The sequence below is a fragment of the Pelophylax lessonae genome (genome assembly GCF_965119305.1).
Source record: "Pelophylax lessonae genome assembly, chromosome: 6".
Taxonomy (NCBI): Eukaryota; Metazoa; Chordata; class Amphibia; order Anura; family Ranidae; genus Pelophylax; species Pelophylax lessonae.
Window position 1 is genome coordinate 78,135,257 of NC_138773.1, and position 25,059 is coordinate 78,160,315.

At 44.9% G+C, this 25,059-nt stretch overlaps 1 protein-coding gene across 2 annotated transcripts in view; it reads right to left on the bottom strand.

The window, feature by feature from the left end:
* USP31 (ubiquitin specific peptidase 31) overlaps positions 1-25,059 on the bottom strand; it is a 191,818-nt gene that overhangs the window by 98,156 nt on the left and 68,603 nt on the right. For both annotated transcript variants that reach the window (XM_082260266.1, XM_082260265.1), the window contains exons 4-6: positions 23,829-23,921; positions 16,652-16,787; positions 2,400-2,544 (exon numbers count right to left, since the gene is read on the bottom strand). In XM_082260266.1, coding sequence (XP_082116392.1) covers positions 2,400-2,544; positions 16,652-16,787; positions 23,829-23,921 — 374 coding nt within the window. The remainder of the gene's footprint in view (positions 1-2,399; positions 2,545-16,651; positions 16,788-23,828; positions 23,922-25,059) is intronic.

Sequence of the window (25,059 nt, forward strand, 5' to 3'; positions counted from 1 at the left end):
GTGAACTGCCAGATGTGCGTTTGCGATGCGGGAACAGGCTGCGAATTCACAGCCTTCCCGCATCGCACAAGTGTGACCCGACACTAATGGATTAGCATTTCTGTAAACCTATAGTTAGGTTTTTGAGGCACAGATATTTTTTTTAAAGGCATTTCTGGGTCTAGGACTTGCCCATCTCTATAATGCCCAGCTCAATTCCACTGCAGCCTCCTTGAATCAGCAGACCAGGGTAGTATGGTGTCTTGCAGTGTGGGTGACAGGCCATATTTTCTACATCTTTACAATATGTTCTATTAGGAATGTGGGATCTTTTTGCAGTCTTGTTAACAAGGACATACTATAGCTCATTTTTAATGATTACACACTACAACTTATTAAAACAATTACCTGAAATAAAAATGTTCTTATTTTACCTACTTGCGGTTTCTAGTGCTGATTATTACATAGTTAGTCTGGTTAAAAAAAAAAAAAGACAAAGTCCATCTAGTTCAACCAATAAAAATGATTGTACTGCTCATCAAGATTTAAAAATGCTCCCTTGTGGTTATCAGTATTCTATGTAAATACTGTATATTTGCAATAGGAAATCTTAGACAATGAGTTGTTTTTTTTTGTTTTTTGAGCGGGTACCGCATTCAAAATTGTAAGGCCATTTAGAGAGACAGTAACAATCTTACTATCTGTATGAAATGCCGTACTGACCCTTTTTGAACTTTACCCAGCATCAATTTTTGTTTTTTTTCTTTGGTTTTTCATAAACCGGAAAATGGTTACAATGCCTGTCAGGATTTTATTTTTTTGTGAGGAACTGGCTGGCAGGAAATTGAACAGTGTATATGCGTCACCTAGGTTTCTGACTTACACATGGTTAGGCAGGGTTGTGTCTATTAACCACTTAAGCCCCGGAGGATTTGGCTGCTAAAAGACCAGGGGGTATTTTGCGATTCGGCACTGCGTGGCTTTAACGGACAATTGCGCGGTCGTGCGACGCTGTACCTAAACGAATTTGACGTCCTTTTTTCCCACAAACAGAGCTTTCTTTTGGTGGTATTTGATCACCTGTGCGATTTTTTGATCACGCGCTATAAACAAAAAAAGAGCGTCAATTTTGCAAAAATAACAATATTTTTCACATTTTTTTATATGAAATTCCCAAAAAAAAAAAAAAAGTAAAAATCAAAATTTTTTAACATTTTCAGCCAATTTGTTTTATGCTACCTATGTTTGGTAAAAAAAAAAAAAAAAAAAAAAATCGCAAAAAGCGTATTTTGATTGGTTTGCGCAAAAGTTATCGCGTTTACTAACAAAGGGAAAGATTTTTGTCATTTTTGTTGTTTTTTTTTTTTTAACGCGTAATGGCGGCGATCTGCGATTTTTTTGCGGTACTGCGACATTGCGGCGGACAGATCGGACCCTTGACTGACATTTTTGACACTTTTGGGGTTACCAGTGACATTTCTACAGTAATCAGTGCTATATATATATATATATATATGCACTGTTACTGTAAAAATACACTGGCAGTGAAGGGGTTAACTTTATTTGAGAGGGAGGGGCTGTGTGTGTCCCTAGGGGCGTGATTCTAACTGTGATTGGCTGTGGCTTGAGGTGTAGTTACACTGATCAACGGTTCTACATAGTAGAACCGTATGATCAGTGTCTCTACACAGGGAGAACTGACAGGCAGCTTGTTTACACAAGCTGCCTGACTTTCTCCCTCTCCCCCGAAGATCGCAGAGTGATGTCCGCCGGTCACACGCGCGGGGGGGGGGGGGGGGTGTGTGACCGCGGGGGAGTGCGCCGCCGGCGGCGCGCGCTCGCTCCCCAGACCCTGCCAGGCTAGTGACATACCGATACGTCACTCTGCCTGTGAGGGGCTGACCGCCGCAGTATATGTTCGTGCGGCGGTCGGCAAGCGGTTAAGGAGAGAAGAAAAATTTTGTATTAATACATTTTGGTTTGGGCTTTCTAAAGCATTGTGTAGGATAAAGCCTCCAGGCCTAGGTCTGCATCTTACTCATTAGTCGGACCTCATTATTAGTCTCGGCTGTGCACAGGTCTTTTTATTTGTGAGCTGACTAATGCAGGTCTCACTCTCTTGCGCTCTCTGCTGTGTGAAAAGGCTGACGCATAACAAAAGGAAAAAAGTACCAGAGCTGCCTGTGTTTTTTGGGAGCCCATTACAGGGCACCCTGTTAGTCAGGAATGGACATGAGTATAGTTAATGGAGCAGATGTTTTGTTGCTGTACAAAGCCCTCCTGTATTAATAGTGTTTGTTACCTGCCTTGTACTATACTATCAATGGCATAAATAATATAGCAGGCTCACTGGCATATGGTTTTCTTCCTGGCCCCTAGGCTACTCTAGTTCTCTACAACTATTGGTGTGAAAGTGTTACCTCTCTGGCCTAGAATTCCTTCGGATGGGAATATTTCTGGAGTTTCAAAAGCAAATATGCAGTCGCTTTCATGGATGGTATCCAAATCATCTGTGTCAGAGAAGGATCGATGGAAGCCATCAAAATACATTTCGGTTATTACTATCTGGAGTGAGAGAAAAAGAAAGCAGAGGCAAAGATGAAAGACACTGATGTAATATGGCAATAAGATAAGGGGGGGGGGGGTTTCACAGCAATTTTGTTCTGCTGGTTTTATTCTTTTTTTTTTTTTTTTTTTTAAATAAAAATTAAATCAGCCCTGCACGACACCATGGGCTCCCCCCTAACGCTGACCCCGAAGCCATGCCTGCTCGGTATTTTCCCTGATGTTAGCATAGATAAATTCACCACCCACTTTCTACACGAGACTGTTCCTCGCTAGGAAATGTATTGCGCAAAAGTGGATGAGGTCCACCCCCCCGTCCTTCACAGACTGGCTTAGGGCAGTCAACTCCACTCTACAAAAAGCTGATCTATGCACACCGAGGCTGCCCTACTAAATATAATAAGATTTGGGATAGGTGGGTCCAGGCCCCGGAGACATGTGTCTAGGTTGCCTAAATTGTCTATTTTGCCTATGACATGTATTGCCTGTATTGTGCATTTCCTACCATCTGTCACCGGTTACTACATCTTGAGGCTCCCTGCAGCCATGGACTATCTCTTGCCCAAGACGATTGGTGCTCATATCTCCTGCCCTCACGTCGTAGACATCTCATTGTGCTGCGCTTCTTACCTGCTCACGCTGGGTTCACACTGATGTATGCTAGAGATGTGGTGTATTATGTATATTGTTTTTCTGTTATGTAAGCACTCACATTCCTTGTTCAAGTGTTCATTACCTTTTTAATAAAGACTACTGTTTAATTGGAAAAATTAAATCAGCCACATACCACCTTCATAACTGTTGTCATGCACACGTGTCATCGGTATTGCTAACAGTTCACAATAGGGTAGGAATTTTAGAAAAAGTAGAGGAATAGCGTAGGGATCGTACACAGCCTTTCACCCTTGTAGGACTATATACCCAGGGCAGTGGTAACCCCCCTGGAGCTGCTACTCCAACAGGCATTTTGAGTAAGCAATTTAAGGAAAAAGAATATTAGACTTCTAGTTAATCCAAAAGTAAATTTCTCTCCAAACAACCTTGTTTGGGCCAAACCATCCTTAGCATACTACCGGTCTAATCCTTATCCAGAATACTGGTACATACAGGGTATAAATGCTGCCATCAACGGTTTAAAGATTGTTCAAGTTCAGTTTAAAGATCATATACCAAACTCCAAAGAATCCTTTTACTATACAAAACTCCAACATGCTGCCAAAATGCAGCTGGATGTATCAAATATTGTCCTTTTTTCCACAACTTTGGAAAAAAAACTTATAAGATCCAGACCATAATAATAATTTGATATCCGCTTTACTCAACTCTGTTGGGCACTAGAGATGCTAAATTTGAATGTTCTAAAAATGTGGTGGGTGAAAATAGGTATTTGATCCCCTGCAGATTTTGTACGTTTGCCCACCTTCAAAGAAATTAAGGGTCTCTAATTTTTATCATAGGTGTATTTTAAATGAAAGACACAGAATATCAACCAAAAAGCCAGAAAAAAAAAAAAAAAACACGATACAAATGCTATAAATTGAGTTGCAGTTCAGTTTGTAAAATAAGTATTTGATTCCCAAGCAAAACATGACTTCGTACTTGGTGGAAAAAAACCCTTTTTGGAAATCACAGAGGTAAGACATTTCTTGTAGTTGGTTACCAGGTTTGCACACATCTCAGGAAGGATTTTGGTCCACTCTTTACAAATCATCTCTAAATCCTTAAGGATTTTAGGCTGTTGCTTGGCAACTTGAAGTTTTAGCTTCCTCCATAAATTTTCTATAGGATTAAGGTCTGGATATTGACTAGGCCACTCAATGACCTTAATGCGCTTCTTCTTGAGCCACTCCTTTTGTTGCCTAATATTTTGATACCCTGTAGACTTTGTAAGTTTGCCCACTTAAAAAGAAATGAAGGGTCTATAATTTTTATTAGTGGTGAGCCGAAATTTCGGCAACCTAAATTTTCGGCCGAAAATGGGTTAAAGATGCCGATATTAATGATGGCCACCGCAGGCGCAGCGCAGGTTTCAAAAGACCTGCCTCTGGCCGGCGGCCCGCCTCCCGGTGATGTCACTACTACTACGATGTGCATGAATGAACACACCGGGCGGGCGAGCGGCCGCTAATAGCTGTAACTAAGTGAGCCCTTCACTTCCCTATCAGGTGGGTATCTCCGCTGACAGGGAAGTAAAGGGCTCACACAGATTGTTTTCTGCTACATATGTTTGGGGAAAAAAAAAATCACAATAAGCGTATTTTGATTGGTTTGCGCAAAAGTTATTGCGTTTACTAACTACGGGAAAGATGTGTCATTTTTATTTATTTATTTATTTTTTTATTAGTAATGGCGGCGATCTGAGTTTTTTTTTTTTTCGGGATTGCGGCGGACAGATTGGACCCCTGACTGACATTTTTGACACTTTTGGGAGTAACAGTGACATTACTACAGTAATCAGTGCTATAAATATGCACTGTTACTGTAAAAATAACACTGGCAGGGAAGGGGTTAACTTTATTGGTGATCAGTGGGTTAAATGTATCCCTAGGGGCGTGATTCTAACTGTGGGGGGGGGGGGGCGTGGCTTGTGATGTAACCACAGAGACATACGATCCTACATAGCAGGATCGTATAGTCCCTGCACTTACACCAGGGAGAATGACAGACGGCTGTGTTTACATCAACCGTCTGCCTTTCTCCCTCTCCTGTGGGAGATCGCAAGTGACCGGCGGACATCGGAGCCGCCAGTCACTCGCACGGGGATGCCTGTGAACGAGCGGGAGCGAGACTCCGGCGGCGTGCGCACGCCCCCCACAGGCGACTGAGCGAGCGAAGTACCCCTACGTCACTTTGCCCAGCAGTGGCTGCCTGCCGCAGTATATCTGCGGTGGGCGGTCGTTATGTGGTTAACAGAAAGGCAGAGCTCCAAGGAAAACAGAAGTTCAGGTGGGTAAACGCAACTCCCTCACATTTTTAATCTGTTTTTGTTGACAAAAATTGGAATTGTTTGTCGTTCGTTTTTGGCAATTGACTTTGTTTGCATTTTATTTTCATCACTGAAAATATCCATCTGACAAAGATTATGATGAAAATATTTTAGTCTACAAAATCAACACTGGTTGCCACCAGGACAAGTGTCCCAACTGGAAGATTTCCCCTCAATTAGAGTTCTCGGGACATCCAAACATTTAGGTTTTCTCTGATGTTCATTGATGGACACAGCTCTTCATCTTCTCAACCATTGGGTGATAATGCCCCCTACAGGAGAAGGACACTAAGCAGAAAAAAAGTCTGGCTATGCCTATGGGCGGTCCCAGGGGGTATACTGCCTATAGGTACTCAGTTTTGTTACAAGCAGTGTAAGAAGAATTGCAACTCCACAGAGGGGTGGGTGCTCTGTCCGTCAATGAACATCAGAGAAATTGATTTTACGGTAAGTCATTGGGACCTCCCAAAGCAGTGTTAAACATGAGGGGTGGGAACAGCGAAAAAGAAACTCCCAAGGGCAAAACTATAGCCAACCAGGTAAACAGTCGGTCAACCAAAACAACTGCAGCCCACCTGAAAAAAGCAATACACCCTCAAAGAGGACCAGGTCCTCTAAACAGCAGCCTGCTAAAGAAACATCCGCAGATGCCAACACATCCACTTTATAGAACTTTGTGAAAGTGTGCACTGAAGACCAGGTGGCCGCCTTCCAAAGCTGCGTCACTGAAGCCTGATGACGGAAGGCCCAGGAGGCACTGACTGCCCGAGTAGAGTACGCCTTCACAGGGAACCTGACCTGGCCCTTGATGGAATGTTCCTGAATCATCTGTCTGATCCATCTGGAAATGGTCGCAGAGAAAGTGGACAACCCTTTCCGAGGCCCATCCGTGAGCACAAATCTTAAGTCTGACATCCTAAAAGACTCCGTAGCTGCCAGGAACACCCCAATTGCCCGTACCACAATCAAGGCATGCAAAGCAATTTTCTTCAGAGGTTGTGGCCTGGGACACAGGGAATGAAACAAACGTCTTGCTTCAAATGGAAATCAGAGACAACCTTTGGAAGGAACGATGGACAGGGGCCAAGAACCACCTGAAGAGCAGTAAGCACCAGGGGGTGTGTGGCTAAAGGTCGTAGAAAGAAGACCACCAAGACTGACACCTGGCCCTTGATAGTACTCAAGGCCACTTTCTGCTCAATCCCCCATTGAAGGAAGGTCAAGATCCAAGCCACCAAAAAGGAGTGAGGATGAACTCCAAGAGACTCACTATGCGGTGTACCTTTTCCACATATGATGGTAGATCTTCCTAGAAGTAGATTTCCTAGCTTTTAATAGAATTGGAATCACAGACTCAGACCAATCTCTATCCTTCTGTGCCTGGCGTTCAACAACCAAACCGTCAAAGCCAGCGACTGTAAAGCAGGATGGAAGATTGGCCCTTGGGACAGCAGATCCTCCCTGAGGGGAAGCTTCCAAGGAAGATCAGCGACCAGCCGCACCAGATCGGCGTACCAAGCCCGGCGAGGCCAGTCTGGGACCATCAAGATGATCGGAATCCTTTCTGCCTCGATCCTGCGTAGAAGTCTTGGCAAAAGCTTGAGAGGAGGGAAAGCGTAAAATCAGACGAAACTGACCCCCACGGGGCCACCAGCGCATCTGTGGCGTCCGCCAGAGGATCCTGTGACCATGCCACAAACCTCTGCACCTTTCAGCTCAGCCGAGATGCCAACAGATCCACCTTTGGGATGCCCCACCGGAGACACAACTGATGAAACACCTCCATATGAAGGGACCTCATATGGAACTGTGCAAACGGAACGGCCTTAAAAAGGTAGTTACCATTAGGCCTAGCACATGCATGCAAGTCTGGAGGGATGACCATCTGCTGGACAGCAGGAGATGAATTTCAGCCTGCAGTTTGTCCAGAGGAAGGAGCACTCTGGCTAAGGCTGAGCCCAGAGTCAGACCCAGATAGTCCAGCTTTGTGGACAGAACCAGGGCAGACTTTTGAAAATTCTGAATCCAGCCAAACTCCCTCAGAGTTCGTTGGTGATTGCCAGGTCATCCAAGTAGCCCAGTACGGCAATCCCCCCCTGACATGACATAATGCTAGCACCGGGGCCAACACTTTCGTGAAGACCTGAGGAGCGGAGGCGAGACCAAAGGGTAACACCACAAACTGATAATGCTCCTCTCCCAATGCAAAGTGGAGGAAGCACTGGAGACTGCCAGTGAAAATGTGAAGGCAAGCCTCCTTGAGGTCGATAGAGGCAAGAAAATCCCCCTGACGTAGGAGGGCCACCACCGTGCGAATGGACTCTATCCTGAACTTCTGCATCTGCACAAAGCAGTTCAGCGTCTTCAGGGCCAGAATTGGACGCAGCTTGCCTTCCTTCCTGGGAACTGTAAATAGGTTTGAGTAAAACCCCTGCAAACGTTCCGATGTCGGAACATCACCAGCTGAAGTAACAGGTCTTGCACTGCCCCAAAAAGACCCTTTAAGCGGTGCGGGGGACAGACGCAAGTTGGAAGGAAAAAACCTTTCCAGAGGGTAAGAAAAACTTGATCTTGTAGCCGGACCGTATGACATGGTGGACCCACTTGTCCTGTACCAGGAAAGTCCATGGGTTCCGAAAACAAGTGAAGATGTCGCCCCATCCCAGATACAGGTGAGGGCGAACCTTCATGCTAAAGGAGCCTTACCTGCGGGTCTGGAGAAGCCTGCTCTCGACTTGCCGGAGCAGGTTCACTTGGATCCACCAGAGGGGGCCCTGAAAGGTTTTGATCCCTTGTCAGTTGCCCCTAAGGGACGAAAAAACATGAGTCAAGAAAGATGGACCACCTCTACGAAGAGGGTCCTTGCCCTTACTAGCCTGCAGAAGAAAGGTACTCTTCCCCCCTGTGAGATCCTTAAAGATGTCAACCAGGGTAGCTCCAAACAGGTGATCTCCTTGAAAAGAAAGATCAGTCAAGGCCTTTTTAGAAGTCTGGTCCGCAGACCAGCATTTGAGCCAAATAATATGCCGAAGGACCACTGCCAAAACAGAGAGCATAGCAACTAGGGGAGTCGCATCCAAAGAGGCATCACAGATAAACTGCAACCCCCGGACAAACTGGTCCACCAGCTCAACAAAGGCAGGGGGGAGCTGCTCCCCCCTCCAGGCCACGGCGTAAAAGCTTAGTCCACTCGGTCAGAGTTTGCGATAACAGGGCAATGGTAAATACCGGCCTCAGTGCTGAACCAGCCACACTGTACATACTGCGGGCCACAGCCTCCGCCTTCCTGTGAGCCGGGTCCTTAAAGGCCGCAGACTCTTCAACCAGAATCATGGTTGCCTTGTTCAATCTGGAAACCGGAGGGTCCACCACCGGTGGAACAGACCACTTTTTAAGAAGGGACTCTTCATAGGGGTACCCATAGCAAATCAGGAGTGGAGGTATCATCCTCACTATTTGAGAACTCAGGGCACGTGGTCGCAGACCCAGAAGAGTGACTCGCGTCCGTGTCGGCTGAATCAGATTCAATATCCAAGGAGACAGATGGAGCCATGGGAAGGCGGGGGGGGGGGCGCTTTTTGCTAGCCCGTCGCCCTAAAACCACCTCCACCCAGGACATAAAGAACTCCAGGACCGCCATCAGTGCGTCATTGGAGGGTTGGGACCTGAAGGGCCCCGCAGCCTCTGAGGGGATCAGGTGGGGAAATGTGCTCCCAAAACTGCATGAGTAAATAGGGGGACCCCACAAAAAAAAGGTGAAAAACACTGCTAGGGACACCCATACTGCTCCGGCAGCACCACCCGGTCGCCAGGAACAGAGCACCAATCGATCCTCAGCAGAGAGGGAGGAGACCCCACCAGACTCTTCCCCCCCCCCCCCGGCAGAAACAGGCACCTGCAGTCACCAGGAGAACCTGCACTCCGTGTGCGGCGATCAGCAAATTCAATGATCCAAGAGTCAGCACCAGGGGATGAGGAGAGGCTCCCACCGCCTAAAGTCGCCACCCAGAGGGCTCCACTGTCATGGGCTCCACCATTTTCAATGGAAAACCACCATAAAATGCCCCCTGGACTATAACATGGCTGCCGTGCATAAAGCACACAAGCTACAACAAAATGGCGCCCGGCGAGGCTCCCAGGGACCCAGGAGGGATCCCCAGGACTCAGAAAACAGCACAGGTAGGAAGGGGGGCCCTGACAGGAGCCCCCACCAGGTACAGCCCCCCACTGCCCTCCCCCACAGCCAATATCCGGTCATCGACGGCGCAACCGCCTCATCGCCAGCACAGCACCCTGCCCTTAACCCAGGTGGTGGACCAGACCATCCCGCAGCCCCAGCATAAGTGAAGAAAAGGGGGGGCGAGATGGCCCACAGGGACCTCCAGACCGATGGGGGTAGGTACCTAACAGGAAGGAGGGGAACCTGGGGGTCCGACCATCTATGGAAGGGCCCACGTCCACCCCAAAACCCTCCAGGGGGAGAGGGAGAACAGTTACTTACCATACCAGGAACCAGATGGGCACCGCTCCAGACAGGACCTCCACTCCATCGAAATGAGGTCTGCACACGCCCGCTGACCAGACTGGGGTGACCACTGGATCTAGCTTATCCAGCCCGTCACCCAGTCTGGCAGGTTATTGTAGATCTCGCAGAGGGAAAAAAGCAGGAGAAAAAAAAAAGGATCTAAAAAGAAAAAAAAAAATGCCAGGACCAGAGATCCCAGCAACAGGGTTCATACACATTTTCACCAATAAAATTCCATGACTTCTCCATGACTTCACGTAAATATTCATGACCTAAAGTTTCATGAAATGTCTATGTATTTATGTTAAATAAGAAGAAGAAAATCCATGTCACACCCAGCATATTTTTACTAAAATAAATGACAATCTTTGTAGTGTACAGTACCTCTGCAGTTAGGGTTTCGTTTCTGGATACAGCGTGACTCAAAATGGTCCCTTGTTTTACAGTGGATGAGATGGAAGCACCGCTGCCACAGCTGGGAGCCGGTGTCACTTCAGGCGCACGGGTGAAAAAGCCAGCGATCGGATTGGAAGCTGTCGAGCACGCAGCTGCAGACTGGTTCTTTGCACCTTTAGCGTGGCTAGACACGCTGCCTCTCCCATGTTCGAAATGTCAAAAGTTTTACGACACACACTGTACATTTAGCACGTCCCGGGTCCTGATCTTTCTCCAGCCACCGCTCATACTTTTCATCATGAAGCCATACATTTTAAAGCTGCATTTCCCTGGCATTGCTATCCTGTGAACACACTAATTTTAGCTGAAACTGTGTTACCCCCCATAAAGTTAACTTTTAATTTGACCAATATACTGCAACTGGAGAAAGAAGATTAATGGCCGCTCCTGCTTGGGGAAAAAGCTTCAGTTTAGGCAGTCATGATGGAGGTGCACCCGGACTGGTATGGATGGCACAGTCAGATGCACAAAATGCGGTGCTTACTCTTTAGGCCCAAGCCACAGTCATGGTGGAGGTGCAGATGGGGCTGTGGACATGATACAGGTGGTGGTCAAAGGCTGCGGACATGGTAGAAGAGATGGTCAGAGACTGAGGACATGATACAAGAGATGGTCAGAGACTGCAGACATGATACAGAAGATGGTCAGAGACTGCGGACATGATACAAGAGATGGTTAGAGACTGCGGACATGATACAAGAGATGGTCAGAGACTGCGGACATGATACAAGAGATGGTCAGAGACTGCGGACATGATACAAGAGATGGTCAGAGACTGCGGACATGATACAAGAGATGGTCAGAGACTGCGGACACGATACAAGAGATGGTCAGGTAGTGTGGACATGATATAGGAGATGGTCAGGGAGTGCGGACATGATACAAGAGATGGTCAGAGACTGCGGACATGATACAGGAGATGGTCAGAGACTGCGGACATGATACAAGAGATGGTCAGAGACTGCAGACATGATACAGGAGATGGTCAGAGAGTGCGGACATGACACAAGAGATGGTCAGAGACTGCAGACATGATACAAGAAGATGGTCAGAGAGTGCAGACATGATACAAGAGATGGCCAGAGAGTGCGGACATGATACAAGAGATGGTCAGAGAGTGCGGACATGATACAAGAGATGGTCAGAGAGTGCGGACATGATACAAGAGATGGTCAGAGAGTGCGGACATGATACAAGAGATGGTCAGAGAGTGCGGACATGATACAAGAGATGGTCAGAGAGTGCGGACATGATACAAGAGATGGTCAGAGAGTGCGGACATGATACAAGAGATGGTCAGAGAGTGCGGACATGATACAAGAGATGGTCAGAGAGTGCGGACATGATACAGAAGATGGTCAGAGACTGCGGACATGATACCCTGACACCCATCAGTGCGGCGATGCCCGGCGGACACCGGCCTGACCCACCCCCCAGTGCGGCGATGTGGGCGGCCCGGCGGACACCGGCCTGACACCCCCCAGTGCGGCGATCCGGGTGGTCCGGCTGACACCCCCCAGTGCGGTGATCCCAGTGGCCCCTCTGACATCCCCCCCCCCCCCGCTGGTACGCCCCTGGGAGCGGGACAGTAAGTGCACTTCTCAGTTTCAGGTTTCTGCAGATCAATCCGTAGCAGAGTTCCCAGCCTGTCACGGTCTATTCATATTGAAGAGGCAAATGACCAGGCTTCAGCTGTGCAGTGCGCTGCGGCTGATTAATCCGCCTAAACCCGAAACAGAGCAAATAGTCCACTTACTGTCCCCCCCTCCCACAGAATACAGGGGGCATTTTCTAAATTAAATAGTTGCACAAAATTCCATGACTTATCCAAAACTTAGTGGGGTTTACTCATTTTCCATAACTTTTCCAGGCCTGGAAAGTGTCATGTCAAAATCCCATGACTTTTCCAGGATTTTCATGACCGTACGAACCCTGCAGCAAGGAACTAGGTCCTTACTCCTGACTAGGCAGAAAAAAAAAAAAAACTGGAGTACCTATAGCAGAGAGGGAGTATACCCCTTGGGACTGCCCATAGGCGTAGCCAGACGTTTTCTACCTAGTGTCCTACTCTTGTAGGGGCAGTGTAACCCAATGGTAAGAAGATCAGGAGCTGGGTCCCTCAATGAACGAAAGAGAAATACATTTTTAAAAGGGGGGATGGGAGAGACGGTAAATGGCACTGCCTAGATCAATATGTTCACAGAATTGTGTAAACAATAAACAAAATTTTAAAGTGTCAGATGCATAAAGGTGCTAAGGTTCAATAAACAGCAGCAATACATCAATATAAACATAAATATGTAAGAATAAGAAAAAGGTATAAAGTGCCGATTGTGCAATAAGTGCTATAGTGCAGTATATAGCATCTAAAATAAATAATATCAAGAAAGGTGACACAATGTGCACAAATAAGTAAACTCAGTGTGTAAATAATTTTTTTAAATGAATAATAATAGTTCCAATCAACAGTAGATGGACAACCAAAATATTAAGTGGTAAGTAGTGAGGTGGTTAAATAAACAAAATGAAAGGGTTTATGTGTTTCCGCGCTTAGGATAAGGAGTATATATGGAAAAAATGACACCGCACCTGGCTGCTGCCCACTTCAAAAAATGCAGCCCTAAAAAGGGGAGCATTTAGATAGATAGGGAAAATGAAAGAAGTGATTGGCGCTGCCCAGTGGGGTATTTGGGAAATCAATCTATGGTTGCTGCGCTCCTGAATTGAGTTTTATATAAAAGTCTGTGCAATATATATTAAGACCTGTGTATAGCCTTAAAAAATCATAAAACAAGTAACTAAACTGTGTAAAATCAGAGGTGGTCTATACGCATAATCCAAGCATGAAGTAAAAAACCATTAAAATTAGGTAAACATATACATACAATATGTGCAATTGGTGAATATAATATCAGGAGTGGAGTGATAAATACTTAAATAATTAAATAACTAATCATAAATTAGCAACCATGGAATCACAATCAATAAATATAGCCGTAAAAATCTAATAAATATAAGTGCAAAAAATTATATATATATATATATATATATATATATATATATATATATATGTAGCTGCAAGCGAATAAGTGCAAAAGTGAAAAAAAAATTTTCTTATATATAGCTGTGCAAAAACGGCAGCACAAAAGGTAAAGGTGTCCGTATAGCTTATCAAACAAATAGATCCAAAGACATGTGCAATCTCGGTGATTTGATAGATCCAAAAAAGTCCTATATATATATATATATATATATATATATAGTCCGTATATGGTGGTTTAGGTGCTCTTTTCCCTATGCCCAGAGTGTGGTGAGTGGGCGGAAGGAAAAAGTGTTCCCCTGAGCCTGGGGTCCTGCGCTTACCAGATTCCCCTACCCCTACAGGGGTAAACAGCGGGTCGATAATAAGGGATCGCTCCCATACACTGGCAATCAGGATATCCCTAGACCTCGATCTCTCTCCGTTATTGGTAATCAGATGTCAGCTCAGTAGGTATAATAAACTCCAGTGCAGTACCCGGGTATGGAGAAGAAAAGGGAAGGAGCCTCCGATAGTTTGTTATCGTTTTAAAATCAGTGATGGGTTCTCTGTGTTCCAGACCCTCTGATTTTACACAGTTTAGTTACTTGTTTTATGATTTTATAAGGCTATACACAGGTCTTAATATATATTGCACAGACTTTTATATAAAACTCAATTCAGGAGCGCAGCAACCATAGATTGATTTCCCAAATACCCCACTGGGCAGCGCCAATCACTTCTTTCATTTTCCCTAAATAAACAAAATGAACTGATAAAGTGACTAGTGCAAAAGGTGGCCAAGTGTATATTTGCCAATTATAATTCCAATCAACAATAAATGGACAAACAAATGATTATGTGGTAAATGGTGAGGTGGTTAAATAAATGCACAAAATTAATTGGTAAGGTGCAGAGGTGGCCAAGTGTCTATTTGACAATAGTCCATCAGATGAATAAATATATGGAGTCTCAAAATGGTAGATCTTGAGGTGATCCAAAGGTGGCCGTGCAGGTGAGGAAACAGTAGTGCTCCCCTCTCAATAATAACGCAACTCACCGAACTAGATACCCCTGCAGAGGTTAGCACCATTATGCATCTGACACTTTAAAATGTAATTTATTGTTTACACAATTCTGTGGACATATTGATCTAGGAAGCGTCATTTACCTTCCCTCCCATCCCCCCTTTAACATTACATATACCCCATTTGGGGTTATATTTAGGAGGAAGGCAGCAGCCAATTAATTATCTTTAGCGCTGATTTTCTTTCCTTGAAATACATTTTTGCCTTCAGTTATAATTCGATAAAAAAACACTCCTAACCACTAGGAGGAGATACTGTATGTACCTGAATGCCTAAAATGAATCATTACTGTGCAGAATAGGGATTAGTCACATACAGAAAGCATTGTTTTTAAAGGGTTCATTCACAGTTTCAGAAAAAATTGATTGGTCAATGTCTGCATGTGACCGCTTTGACCAATCGAAATCACGCTGATCCATCCCGTAAGACCTAAAGAAAGAAGGGGGAAGATGAGCAGGGATTTCAAATCCCCAGACTGATGCTCTGGCTGCATTGGCACTGACAGCTCATCACCCATGGAGGCAAGTACAGTGGGGGGTTGTTCGCTCACCTTTTCATTTTTCCTAAAACGATGAACTTACACTTAAATCAGCTAACTCTGACTAACTGAGGACAAGGCACAAAGCATAACCACTTTGCAGCACTGCTAAGCAGGAAGTAGAGCCTAAGTATGTAATCTTCAGAAAAAAACTGCCTCCATATACAATTAGATTTTACATATAGAAGCAAGGATTTCAAACATTACCACAAACAATGTTTTTTTGCAGGTATTAAAATATCACTTAAAACCATCTACGTTCACTCAAGCATCATGCCCCATCTAGTGGCTTGTAGTCATCATTGGAGCGATCACATCCCTTGAAGTACGACTAAAGGCTGCCGTATGACAGTGCTAAACCCAATTATTGTGTGATGCAGAAGCCTCAAGCTAAAAAAAAAAAAAGAAAACTTCTTTTACCTTCCCTGGCTGAGCCAAATCCATCTTTACTTGTGTCTCACAAACCGAGGCAAGTGCTGTCAATCCAGAAAGCAGTAGGCAGGACTAGGTGGGGCGATGTGCTGATTGACAAGTTACAGGTCCAAAGTGTCAACAAAGTCTTAACTGGTGGAACAATACGTGTGCCCCCTTTTATGAGGCACACACTAAGGAATGCAAAGCAAAGGGACACTAAGGAACTGGAGGAAGCTCCCCCAGGAGGTAGAAGACAGCCAGGAAAGGTGTATGGAATCAGAGCCACAAGAACTACCTGACCCACAGGGGATATAATGCAAGGGGAGCTGTGTTCAGGTTCCTTTCTATCTAATCCCCCCCCCCTCATTCCTCATTCCTCTCCCCAACCCATCTGCCGTTGTGGAAACATGGCCTGATGATGTGAGAAAAACTGAGACTCATGCTATATTCCCAGTCAGCTGAGAGAAGAGGGTGCTAAAATAACACACCTATGCTGGTACCCCCAGAACAATACAGACAAAATGCCCCACTAGGTCCTGCCTTTCTTGTGTCAGTGATCCCCTTTCTTCAATCAGAGTTATTAGCCCTTAATGAGCGATCATCCACCCTGCAAGCAGATGTAGGTGTAGAGAGCCTGCAGCAGTCCAGTCTCCCGATTTTTTAAGATGGTGGCCGCAAGCTAAGTTGACTGACCTGAACAGCGCACTTCTTTGTGATCACAAACAGTTGGGGGCATTGGCAGTAAAAAGACTCCCAGACCTCCTTTCCGCTTCATCACCTCTTTATGGAGCTCGGAAGCACAGTAAGATAAACCAAAGTTCTAATATAAACAGTGCATTAAGGGGAGAGGGAGCATGGGAACCTTCCTCCATGTGTTCCGTTCCCTGGGTACCAGCGCTGATAAGGCTACCACCGGGGCAGGGCACTCATCAATCCACTCCTCAGGCTCCACCCCTTCCCCTCAAAGGGGGAAAACTTCACTCATCATGGTATCACCAAAAGGACCAGGGATGCATGATAAAAAATAAAAAAAAAAAATAAAAAAAAAAAATAAAAACACAATTTCAGAATTTTTGGTTACCTGGTCTGTTGGTATCTTGGTCTCCATTGATATGGCATCTCGTAGGCGCACCACATTTCCAGACAAAGGTACAGCAACGCCAATGCGCATACAATGCGAGCATTTCCCCTGATAGACCACGGTCACATAAAGGGGCCTACCAGAAAACATACACATTTCTATGAGAGAAAACCACTGATCATATTTGAAAAGTCACATTTAAATATAACATGGAAAATAAATGCAACATGTATTAGACACTGCTGTTGTATGATGATATTTTACTTAACATTTATCAAGCCATTAAAGCAAAAAAATGATTAAATCAAAAGCATATTAAGTATCTTATCCTTAAATCTCTTGCTGACCTCATTACGCATTTACCGGTTTGTGGCAGCATGGAAAGTGGGCTTTCACTTTCAGCCACTGCATATATACAGGTTTGTCCACAGTCAGCTGAGGTTGAGTGTGGGGTGTGCGCTCACTCCCAGCACACTGACCAAGCTGTCATCAACAGCTCTCAGTCATGACTTCTGATTGGAAGCCAGTAGTACAGGCTTTCAATAGTAAAGCATCCAAGAAGTAGGACCGCACTCAAGGCAAAATTTGAAATCAATGATAAATTCGTACGTACAGACAGTACGTACAGTGCATGACAGACATGTCAGGTTGACGCGTTTCACGATACGAATGATCGCTTACTCATAACCACATGTGGTTATGAGTAAGCAATCATTCATATCGTGAAACGCGTCAACCTGACATGTCTGTCATGCACTGTCTGTACGAATTTATCTAAGGAATAAAGGATATCATTGATTTCAAATTTTGCCTTGAGTGCGGTCCTACTTCTAGGATGTTTTACTATTGCGGATGACGGATCTGACCTGCATCGGGCTCATCACTACACTTTTGAGCGGCTTTCCTTTGACTTCAGAACACGCTCTCAATCATGTGACCACTGGGAGAGCCAATTTAGAATGGTCACATGATACAGAAGCCAAGAAAAGAAACCACAGCACATTGTGGAGTAACAGGTATTCATAAAAACCCTAGAAGTGGGATCCCAAACTACATGGGTTAAATGCTCATTAAGTCTAGGGGTATAGTAAAAAGATGCATTACATACTTTATTCCTCACTCTGATAGGCTCCCTCCTCCATGCTGTGTGACTGCTCCCATGAAGCATCTTTGCTAGGGAGCTTCCTGCATGCTTACTTCCGCACACAATAGTCCTGCATTGTAAGGGATGATTCTGTGGGACTTCACACAGTATCAGGGAGAGAAGGTGAGCACTGGAGTGAAGAAAATCAAAAGCAATACAGTCTTTTCCTCTACCTCCAAGAGATGGTGAGCTTTTAATGACAAAATACCTGCTGCACCTGTAAAGCAGAAGCATTTTAAGATTTGGGCAAGTATAGATTCACCTCTCAGGTTGAAAGGACCCCTCCCCTTAAAAAGCATTAGCCTCTGCAGACCTGCATGGCTTCTTCCCCTGATAGGAAGCTTGAGCAGCAGTCCTGGAGTTTCTATTTCTGGACTTACTGATGGGCACGTATACACATTTTTTTGCGAGTATAATTATTGGTTTTATTTCGCAAACAAATGGTGGATTAAAAAGGTACTGCACTAGGCTGGTGCGCCCTCTTTTTTTTTTCAGTGTTTGGTACATTTGGACGTAGTGGTCACTTTGGTCACCTAAGAATTGGAAGTGAAACAGAAACAGTAAGAGTCACCTGAGTCTTGGGAACCACACTTGGGCGCAAGAGGTAGTCTGTTATCAGCTTGGGTAAATATAGAGCCTGCACCTTTACAGCCTAGGCATTATACACAAGGGTTATTGTGGTGACAGTGCCACTTTATGAGTTATGTACAAGGCATTTTCCTGCGTTTACTTGGCAAATTTGCATTGAATTTTAATGGCGTATTGTACATGAAAGCTCAGAAGTTGCTCTGACCTTCTTTGCAAGGTTTCTACAGAGACAGCATGCCTATAGAGGTGCATTTGAACTGCAGGAAAATCAGGTCAAACACATCCTACTATTGTCCATCTCTACTTTTTCTATTCAAATACATGTGTTTGAGTAGCACAATGGAAGCAGCAACATTTGACAACAATGTCTGTCCATATACAGTGGGTACGAAAAGTATTCAGACCCCCTTACATTTTTCACTCTTTGTTATATTGCAGCCATTTGCTAAAATCATTTAGGGTCATTCTTCTTCCTCATGAATGTACAAATAGCACCCCATACTGACAGAAAAACACAGAATTGTTGACATTGTTGCAGATTTATTAAAAAAGAAAAACTGAAATATCACATGGTCCTAAGTATTCAGACCCTTTGCTCAGTATTTAGTAGAAGCCCCCTTTTGATCTAATACAGCCAGGAGTCTTTTTGGGAAAGATGCAACAAGTCTTTCACACCTGGATTTGGGGATCCTCTGCCATTCCTCCTTGCAGATCCTCTCCAGTTCTGTCAGGTTGGATGGTAAACGTTGGTGGACAGCTATTTTTATTGGACAGGTGATGAGCAGTGCCTGGTTTTCTCCACACATACCGCTTAGAATTAAGGCCAACAAGTTCTATTTTGGTCTCATCAGACCAGAGAATCTTATTTCTCACCATCTTGGAGTCCTTCAGGTGTTTTTTAGCAAACTCCATGCGGGCTTTCATGTGTCTTACACTGAGGAGAGGCTTCCGTCGGGCCACTCTGCCATAAAGCCCCGACTGGTGGAGGGCTGCAGTGATGGTTGACTTTCTACAACTTTCTCCCATCTCCTGACTGCATCTCTGGAGCTCAGCCACAGTGATCTTTGGGTTCTTCTTTACCTCTCTCACCAAGGCTCTTCTCCCCCGATAGCTCAGTTTGGCCGGACGGCCAGCTCTAGGAAGGGTTCTGGTTGTCCCAAACGTCTTCCATATGAGGATTATGGAGGCCACTGTGCTCTTAGGAACCTTAAGTGCAGCAGAAATCTTTGTGTAACCTTGGCCAGATCTGTGCCTTGTCACAATTCTGTCTCTAAGCTCTTCAGGCAGTTCCTTTGACCTCATGATTCTCATTTGCTCTGACATGCATTGTGATCTGGAAGGTCTTATATAGACAGGTGTGTGGCTTTCCTAATCAAGTCCAATCAGTATAATCAAACACAGCTGGACTCAAATGAAGGTGTAGAACCATCTCAAGGATGATCAGAAGAAATGGAAAGCACCTGAGTTAAATATATGAGTGTCACAGCAAAGGGTCTGAATACTTAGGACCAGTGTTCCCTTTAAGGTGCGCGCGTGCGCGGACGCGCAGTGGAAATTACGTCCCGCGCAAGCACCTAGTTAGACGGCGCAGCCGCAGACGGAGCGGCCAGGGAGCAGAGCGTGCACCCCGAGAGCACGCCCATCGTGTGACAATAGCGAATGAAAATTCGCTATTGTCATACGGGTCCTCCTCCTGGCCAATCAGGGAGCGGGTCCTCCCGCTTCCTGATTGGCCGAAAGGCCAACTTCATGCCATTGGCCGAGGAGGAGGCGCCGGGACTCGGGAGGATGGAGACGCGGGAAGCTGGAAGCCGGGGACTGAAGACAGAGTGCCGTGACCGTCCGTGAGGTAAGTGCACGGGGTCGCGGGGGGGCATTGCTGTGGCACTCTGCAATTTATTGGGGGCATTGCTGTGGCACTCTGCAATGTATTGGGGGCAATGCTGTGGCACTCTGCATTTTATTGGGGGCATTGCTGTGGCACTCTGCAATGTATTGGGGGCATTGCTGTGGCACTCTGCAGTTTATTGGGGGCATTGCTGTGGCACTCTGCAGTTTATTGGGGGCATTGCTGTGGCACTCTGCAATTTATTGGGGGCATTGCTGTGGCACTCTGCAGTTTATTGGGGGCATTGCTGTGGCACTCTGCAATGTATTGGGGGCAATGCTGTGGCACTCTGCAATTTATTGGGGGCATTGCTGTGGCACTCTGCAGTTTATTGGGGGCAATGCTGTGGCACTCTGCAGTTTATTGGGGGCATTGCTGTGGCACTCTGCAATTTATTGGGGGCATTGCTGTGGCACTCTGCAGTTTATTGGGGGCAATGCTGTGGCACTCTGCATTTTATTGGGGGCAATGCTGTGGCACTCTGCATTTTATTGGGGGCATTGCTGTGGCACTCTGCAATTTATTGGGGGCAATGCTGTGGCACTCTGCAATTTATTGGGGGCATTGCTGTGGCACTCTGCAATTTATTGGGGGCATTGCTGTGGCACTCTGCATTTTATTGGGGGCATTGCTGTGGCACTCTGCAATTTATTGGGGGCATTGCTGTGGCACTCTGCAGTTTATTGGGGGCATTGCTGTGGCACTCTGCATTTTATTGGGGGCATTGCTGTGACACTCTGCAATTTATTGGGGGCATTGCTGTGGCACTCTGCAGTTTATTGGGGGCATTGCTGTGGCACTCTGCAGTTTATTGGGGGCATTGCTGTGACACTCTGCAATTTATTGGGGGCATTGCTGTGGCACTCTGCAGTTTATTGGGGGCATTGCTGTGGCACTCTGCAATGTATTGGGGGCATTGCTGTGGCACTCTGCAATGTATTGGGGGCATTGCTGTGGCACTCTGCAGTTTATTGGGGGCATTGCTGTGACACTCTGCAATTTATTGGGGGCATTGCTGTGACACTCTGCAATTTATTGGGGGCATTGCTGTGACACTCTGCAATTTATTGGGGGCATTGCTGTGACACTCTGCAATTTATTGGGGGCATTGCTGTGGCACTCTGCAGTTTATTGGGGGCATTGCTGTGGCACTCTGCAGTTGATTGGGGCAAGCTGGTCACTCTGCATTGACGTCCCCCCCCCCCCCCCCATTGCTCAATCTAAAGGTTTGCGCTCAGAAATTTTTTTATTTGCTCAGCACAGTAAAAAATTAGAGGGAACATTGCTTAGGACCATGTGATATTTCACTTTTTCTTTTTTAATAAATCTGTAACAATGTCAACAATTCTGTGTTTTTCTGTCAGTATGGGGTGCTATGTGTACATTCATGAGGAAGAAGAATGAACCTAAATGATTTTAGCAAATGGCTGCAATATAACAAAGAGTGAAAAATTTAAGGGGGTCTGAATACTTTTCGTACCCACTGCAAGTTCTCCCATGTTCTGGAGAGGAGAGGGAGAGAGGTGTTCTGTAGGTTCAACAGAGAAGAATTTAGATGACGACACTGCCTGAGATTTCTGTGGAGCAGAGGCAACATTATCAGCTCTGTATAGGATTGTCAATTTTCCCAGACTATACATTTCAGGCCTAGGCAGAGTCATCAAGCAAGGTAAGCCATCACCTGAAATGCTATGCCCTAAACCAAAATCTATTGAGAATTCTAATTTTGGGCTCTTTTACACAAGTGTACTTAAAGCAGTAGCAAGCAGAGAAAAAAAAAAAAAGTTTCCTCTTGCAAGGCAATATAATGTGCTAGTGAGCAGTGCATACTAGCTCATTATAAAAGACTTGTCTTGAAACAAAGCTTCCATCTTCACCTAGTCTTCCTTCCGGGTTTTCGGCTGCTTGACTGGCCAAACCGCAAAGACATCACTCCCGTGTATATGTGCTGGAGTCACAGTCATGGCACACAGCTCTGAGGGAATGGCATGGGTATGCCATACCTTCAGAGTGCTACGCCAGTGATGTCACAAGAATATCTCCTAAGGGTGCACATTTAGGAGGGATTAATTTTACCTACTGGTAAGCTTTATTATAAGCTTATCTTTAGGTATTAATAAAAAAAAAAAAAAGTTCTGGGAAATGTCGGGGATCAGGTATGTGTCTCAGCTATATAAAATGATATACCTAAATCTTTCATAGATCTACAGACCAAATTCACTCTTCCTAGAACTATATCATGATGTATCTATCAGTTCTATAGATAGCTACAATTGAGGCATGCTTTGAGCTCTCAATCCTGTTTCTCTGCACTCAAACTCCTCATCACCCCCTTGTTGGAGATACACTATTGACAAAAGGCAAGCAGGGTATGATCTTTCAAGGGCATACTCAATTATATTCAACTCCATACAGAAACATTTCACACTAACAGGCAAGAGGGGATGGGAGAGAGATGTGGACAACATTGATGGAGTCCCTTGGGAGCGAGGCTTGTCATCTGCACCTCTGGTGTCAGTATCAGTCTCGCAGAAGATTTCTCACTTTTTTTTACTGCATAGAGCTTACAGAACACCAATCCAGCTGCACAAGTGAGGAAGTAGAGATACTCCTCTTTGCCCAAAATGTGAAAAGGAGCATGGAGACCTTTTGCATATGTTATGGAGGTGTTCAAAACTATTTCGATACTGGTCAGAGATAATAGGCACTATTTCACAGGTGTACGATTTTCGGCTTTCCAGGGACCCCGTGGTTTGTCTCTTGGGAGCCCTCGGAGGTGGAAACCTTAGCGCCAAAGATGCATATGGCAGTGTTGCGATTACTATTTATTGCTCGTTATTGGACATCCCTCCCCATGTGCCAACCAGGAAACAATGGGTAGAACAGGTAAACTCCTATCTTATACGTGAAAAATTAAACCTATCAGCACCGTAAAGTACCTAAAAAATTCTTCTCTTTATGGCAACCGTGGTTAGATGTTCCGGGATTAGCGCCACATCAGTTGATTCTAAATAGACTTTTAGAGGGCTGAGCGTAATAAAAATAGTGATATCTAGTCAACAGTGGAGGGGCTTTTTCACTAGGCAGCTTTTCCTTTTTTTCTTTCATTGTTTCCCATCTTTTTTTCCCTTTCCAATATTTGAGATTGTGTATTTTGCGTTATGGTTGGTTTACACCGCTACTATACTACTTTGCATTTTACAACGCTATTGGTATTGTACTTTACTCAGGATTTTTATACATTATATATCTTGGTTGTTAGATGTATTTTAGCAAACTCTATTCCAAAAACTATACTCGACTGTTGTTGCATTATTTATGTTGTACCTGATGTAATTTGTACAACCTATTTTTTTATACAATAGATATCTTTCTTGATTAAAAAAAATAAATTGGAAAACGGCACATTGTTATTATTTTCAAAGGCAGCAGTTCTTTAGGTTAGGTTCTTGGGAGGATTAGAAACCCTAGTATGGATACCACAAAGATAAAAACAGGGGCATGTAAAACACAAAACAGAATAAATGACAGCAATAAGCTAGGCACACTGCTCTTACCGTGTATGAGGCAAGGGGATTGGCAATGAAATGCAGAGGAAAGGGTCAAAGGTGTTACTCTGTTTCTGACAATGGGGGCACGTCAGGGAAGACCTATTGAGAAAAGAACACAAACGGCCAAAGCATTACAAACACTGCAGACAGGTATTCATTAAAGTATTTCTCACTGAGACATGATAAATAAAAGCGACAACAATATTCAATATTTTACATAGTGACAGTCCCTCTTGTTTCCAAATCCCTTTGGCTCCATTTACACCTGAGAGCATCGATTTACTGGCGATTTTTGGGTGTTTTTTTAAGCTATTATGCAGCTTTTTACAACCTTTTTTTAAGTGTTTTAGAAGTGTATTACTACTGTTTTACAGCTTAAGGCATTTTTGTTTTGCCAATAAAAAGCACTAGGGGAAAAAGAGGGAGAGGGATTTAGGAGTGGAGAGCTGCTATTTCAGCGTTTTACTGCTCAAGTCAGGCATTTCTATTGAAGTCTATGGAGCCAAAAAAGCATGTAATCTGTCAAAAAGAAGTTTGTGTATCTTTTTGAGCTTCAGGCATTTTGCTTCAGGCGACAGAACACTCAGATGTAAACCGGCGCCATTGAAATGAATGGGATTTTGCTTGTTGGGCGTTTTGGAGCTTCAGAGCTGAGTGTTTTAGAAGCTGAACAACGCTCAGGTGTAAACAGGGCCTTAGGCCATCATTCCACCATATTTTCCTTATGTGATATGTGATGGTGTGATTTGTATCAATAAAGTGTATGAGAGCCTTGAGAGCCGGTTCACACTACCACGACCAGAAAGTTGCCTCGTGACTTGAAGAGACTTGGAAGAGACTTGGAAGAGACTTGGAAGAGACTAGGAAGAGACTTGGAAGAGACTTGTGCACTACTTTGAAGAGACAGGCGACTTCGTCTGTGGGGAATGCCTGGCTAATCTCTTTCTTCTTCCTGGAAAGTCTGATAACAAGTCGCTTCAATTAAGATAAGGAGGCGACTCCTATTGAAGTATATGGGACAAGTCGGATCACAGGTCGCCTCAAAGTAGTACAGGACCCTTTTCTGAAGTCGGAGCGACTTCAGCAGTGCCAATTAAGACGGCACTGATTGATTAACATTGCTTTTGTTATGTCAAGCGACCTGGGGCTACACAAGTCGCTTCACAAGTCGTGCTAGTGTGAATGGGCTTTGAATGTTTTATCTTCCTTCTCCTTTAACCCCCAAATTTTTTTCTCA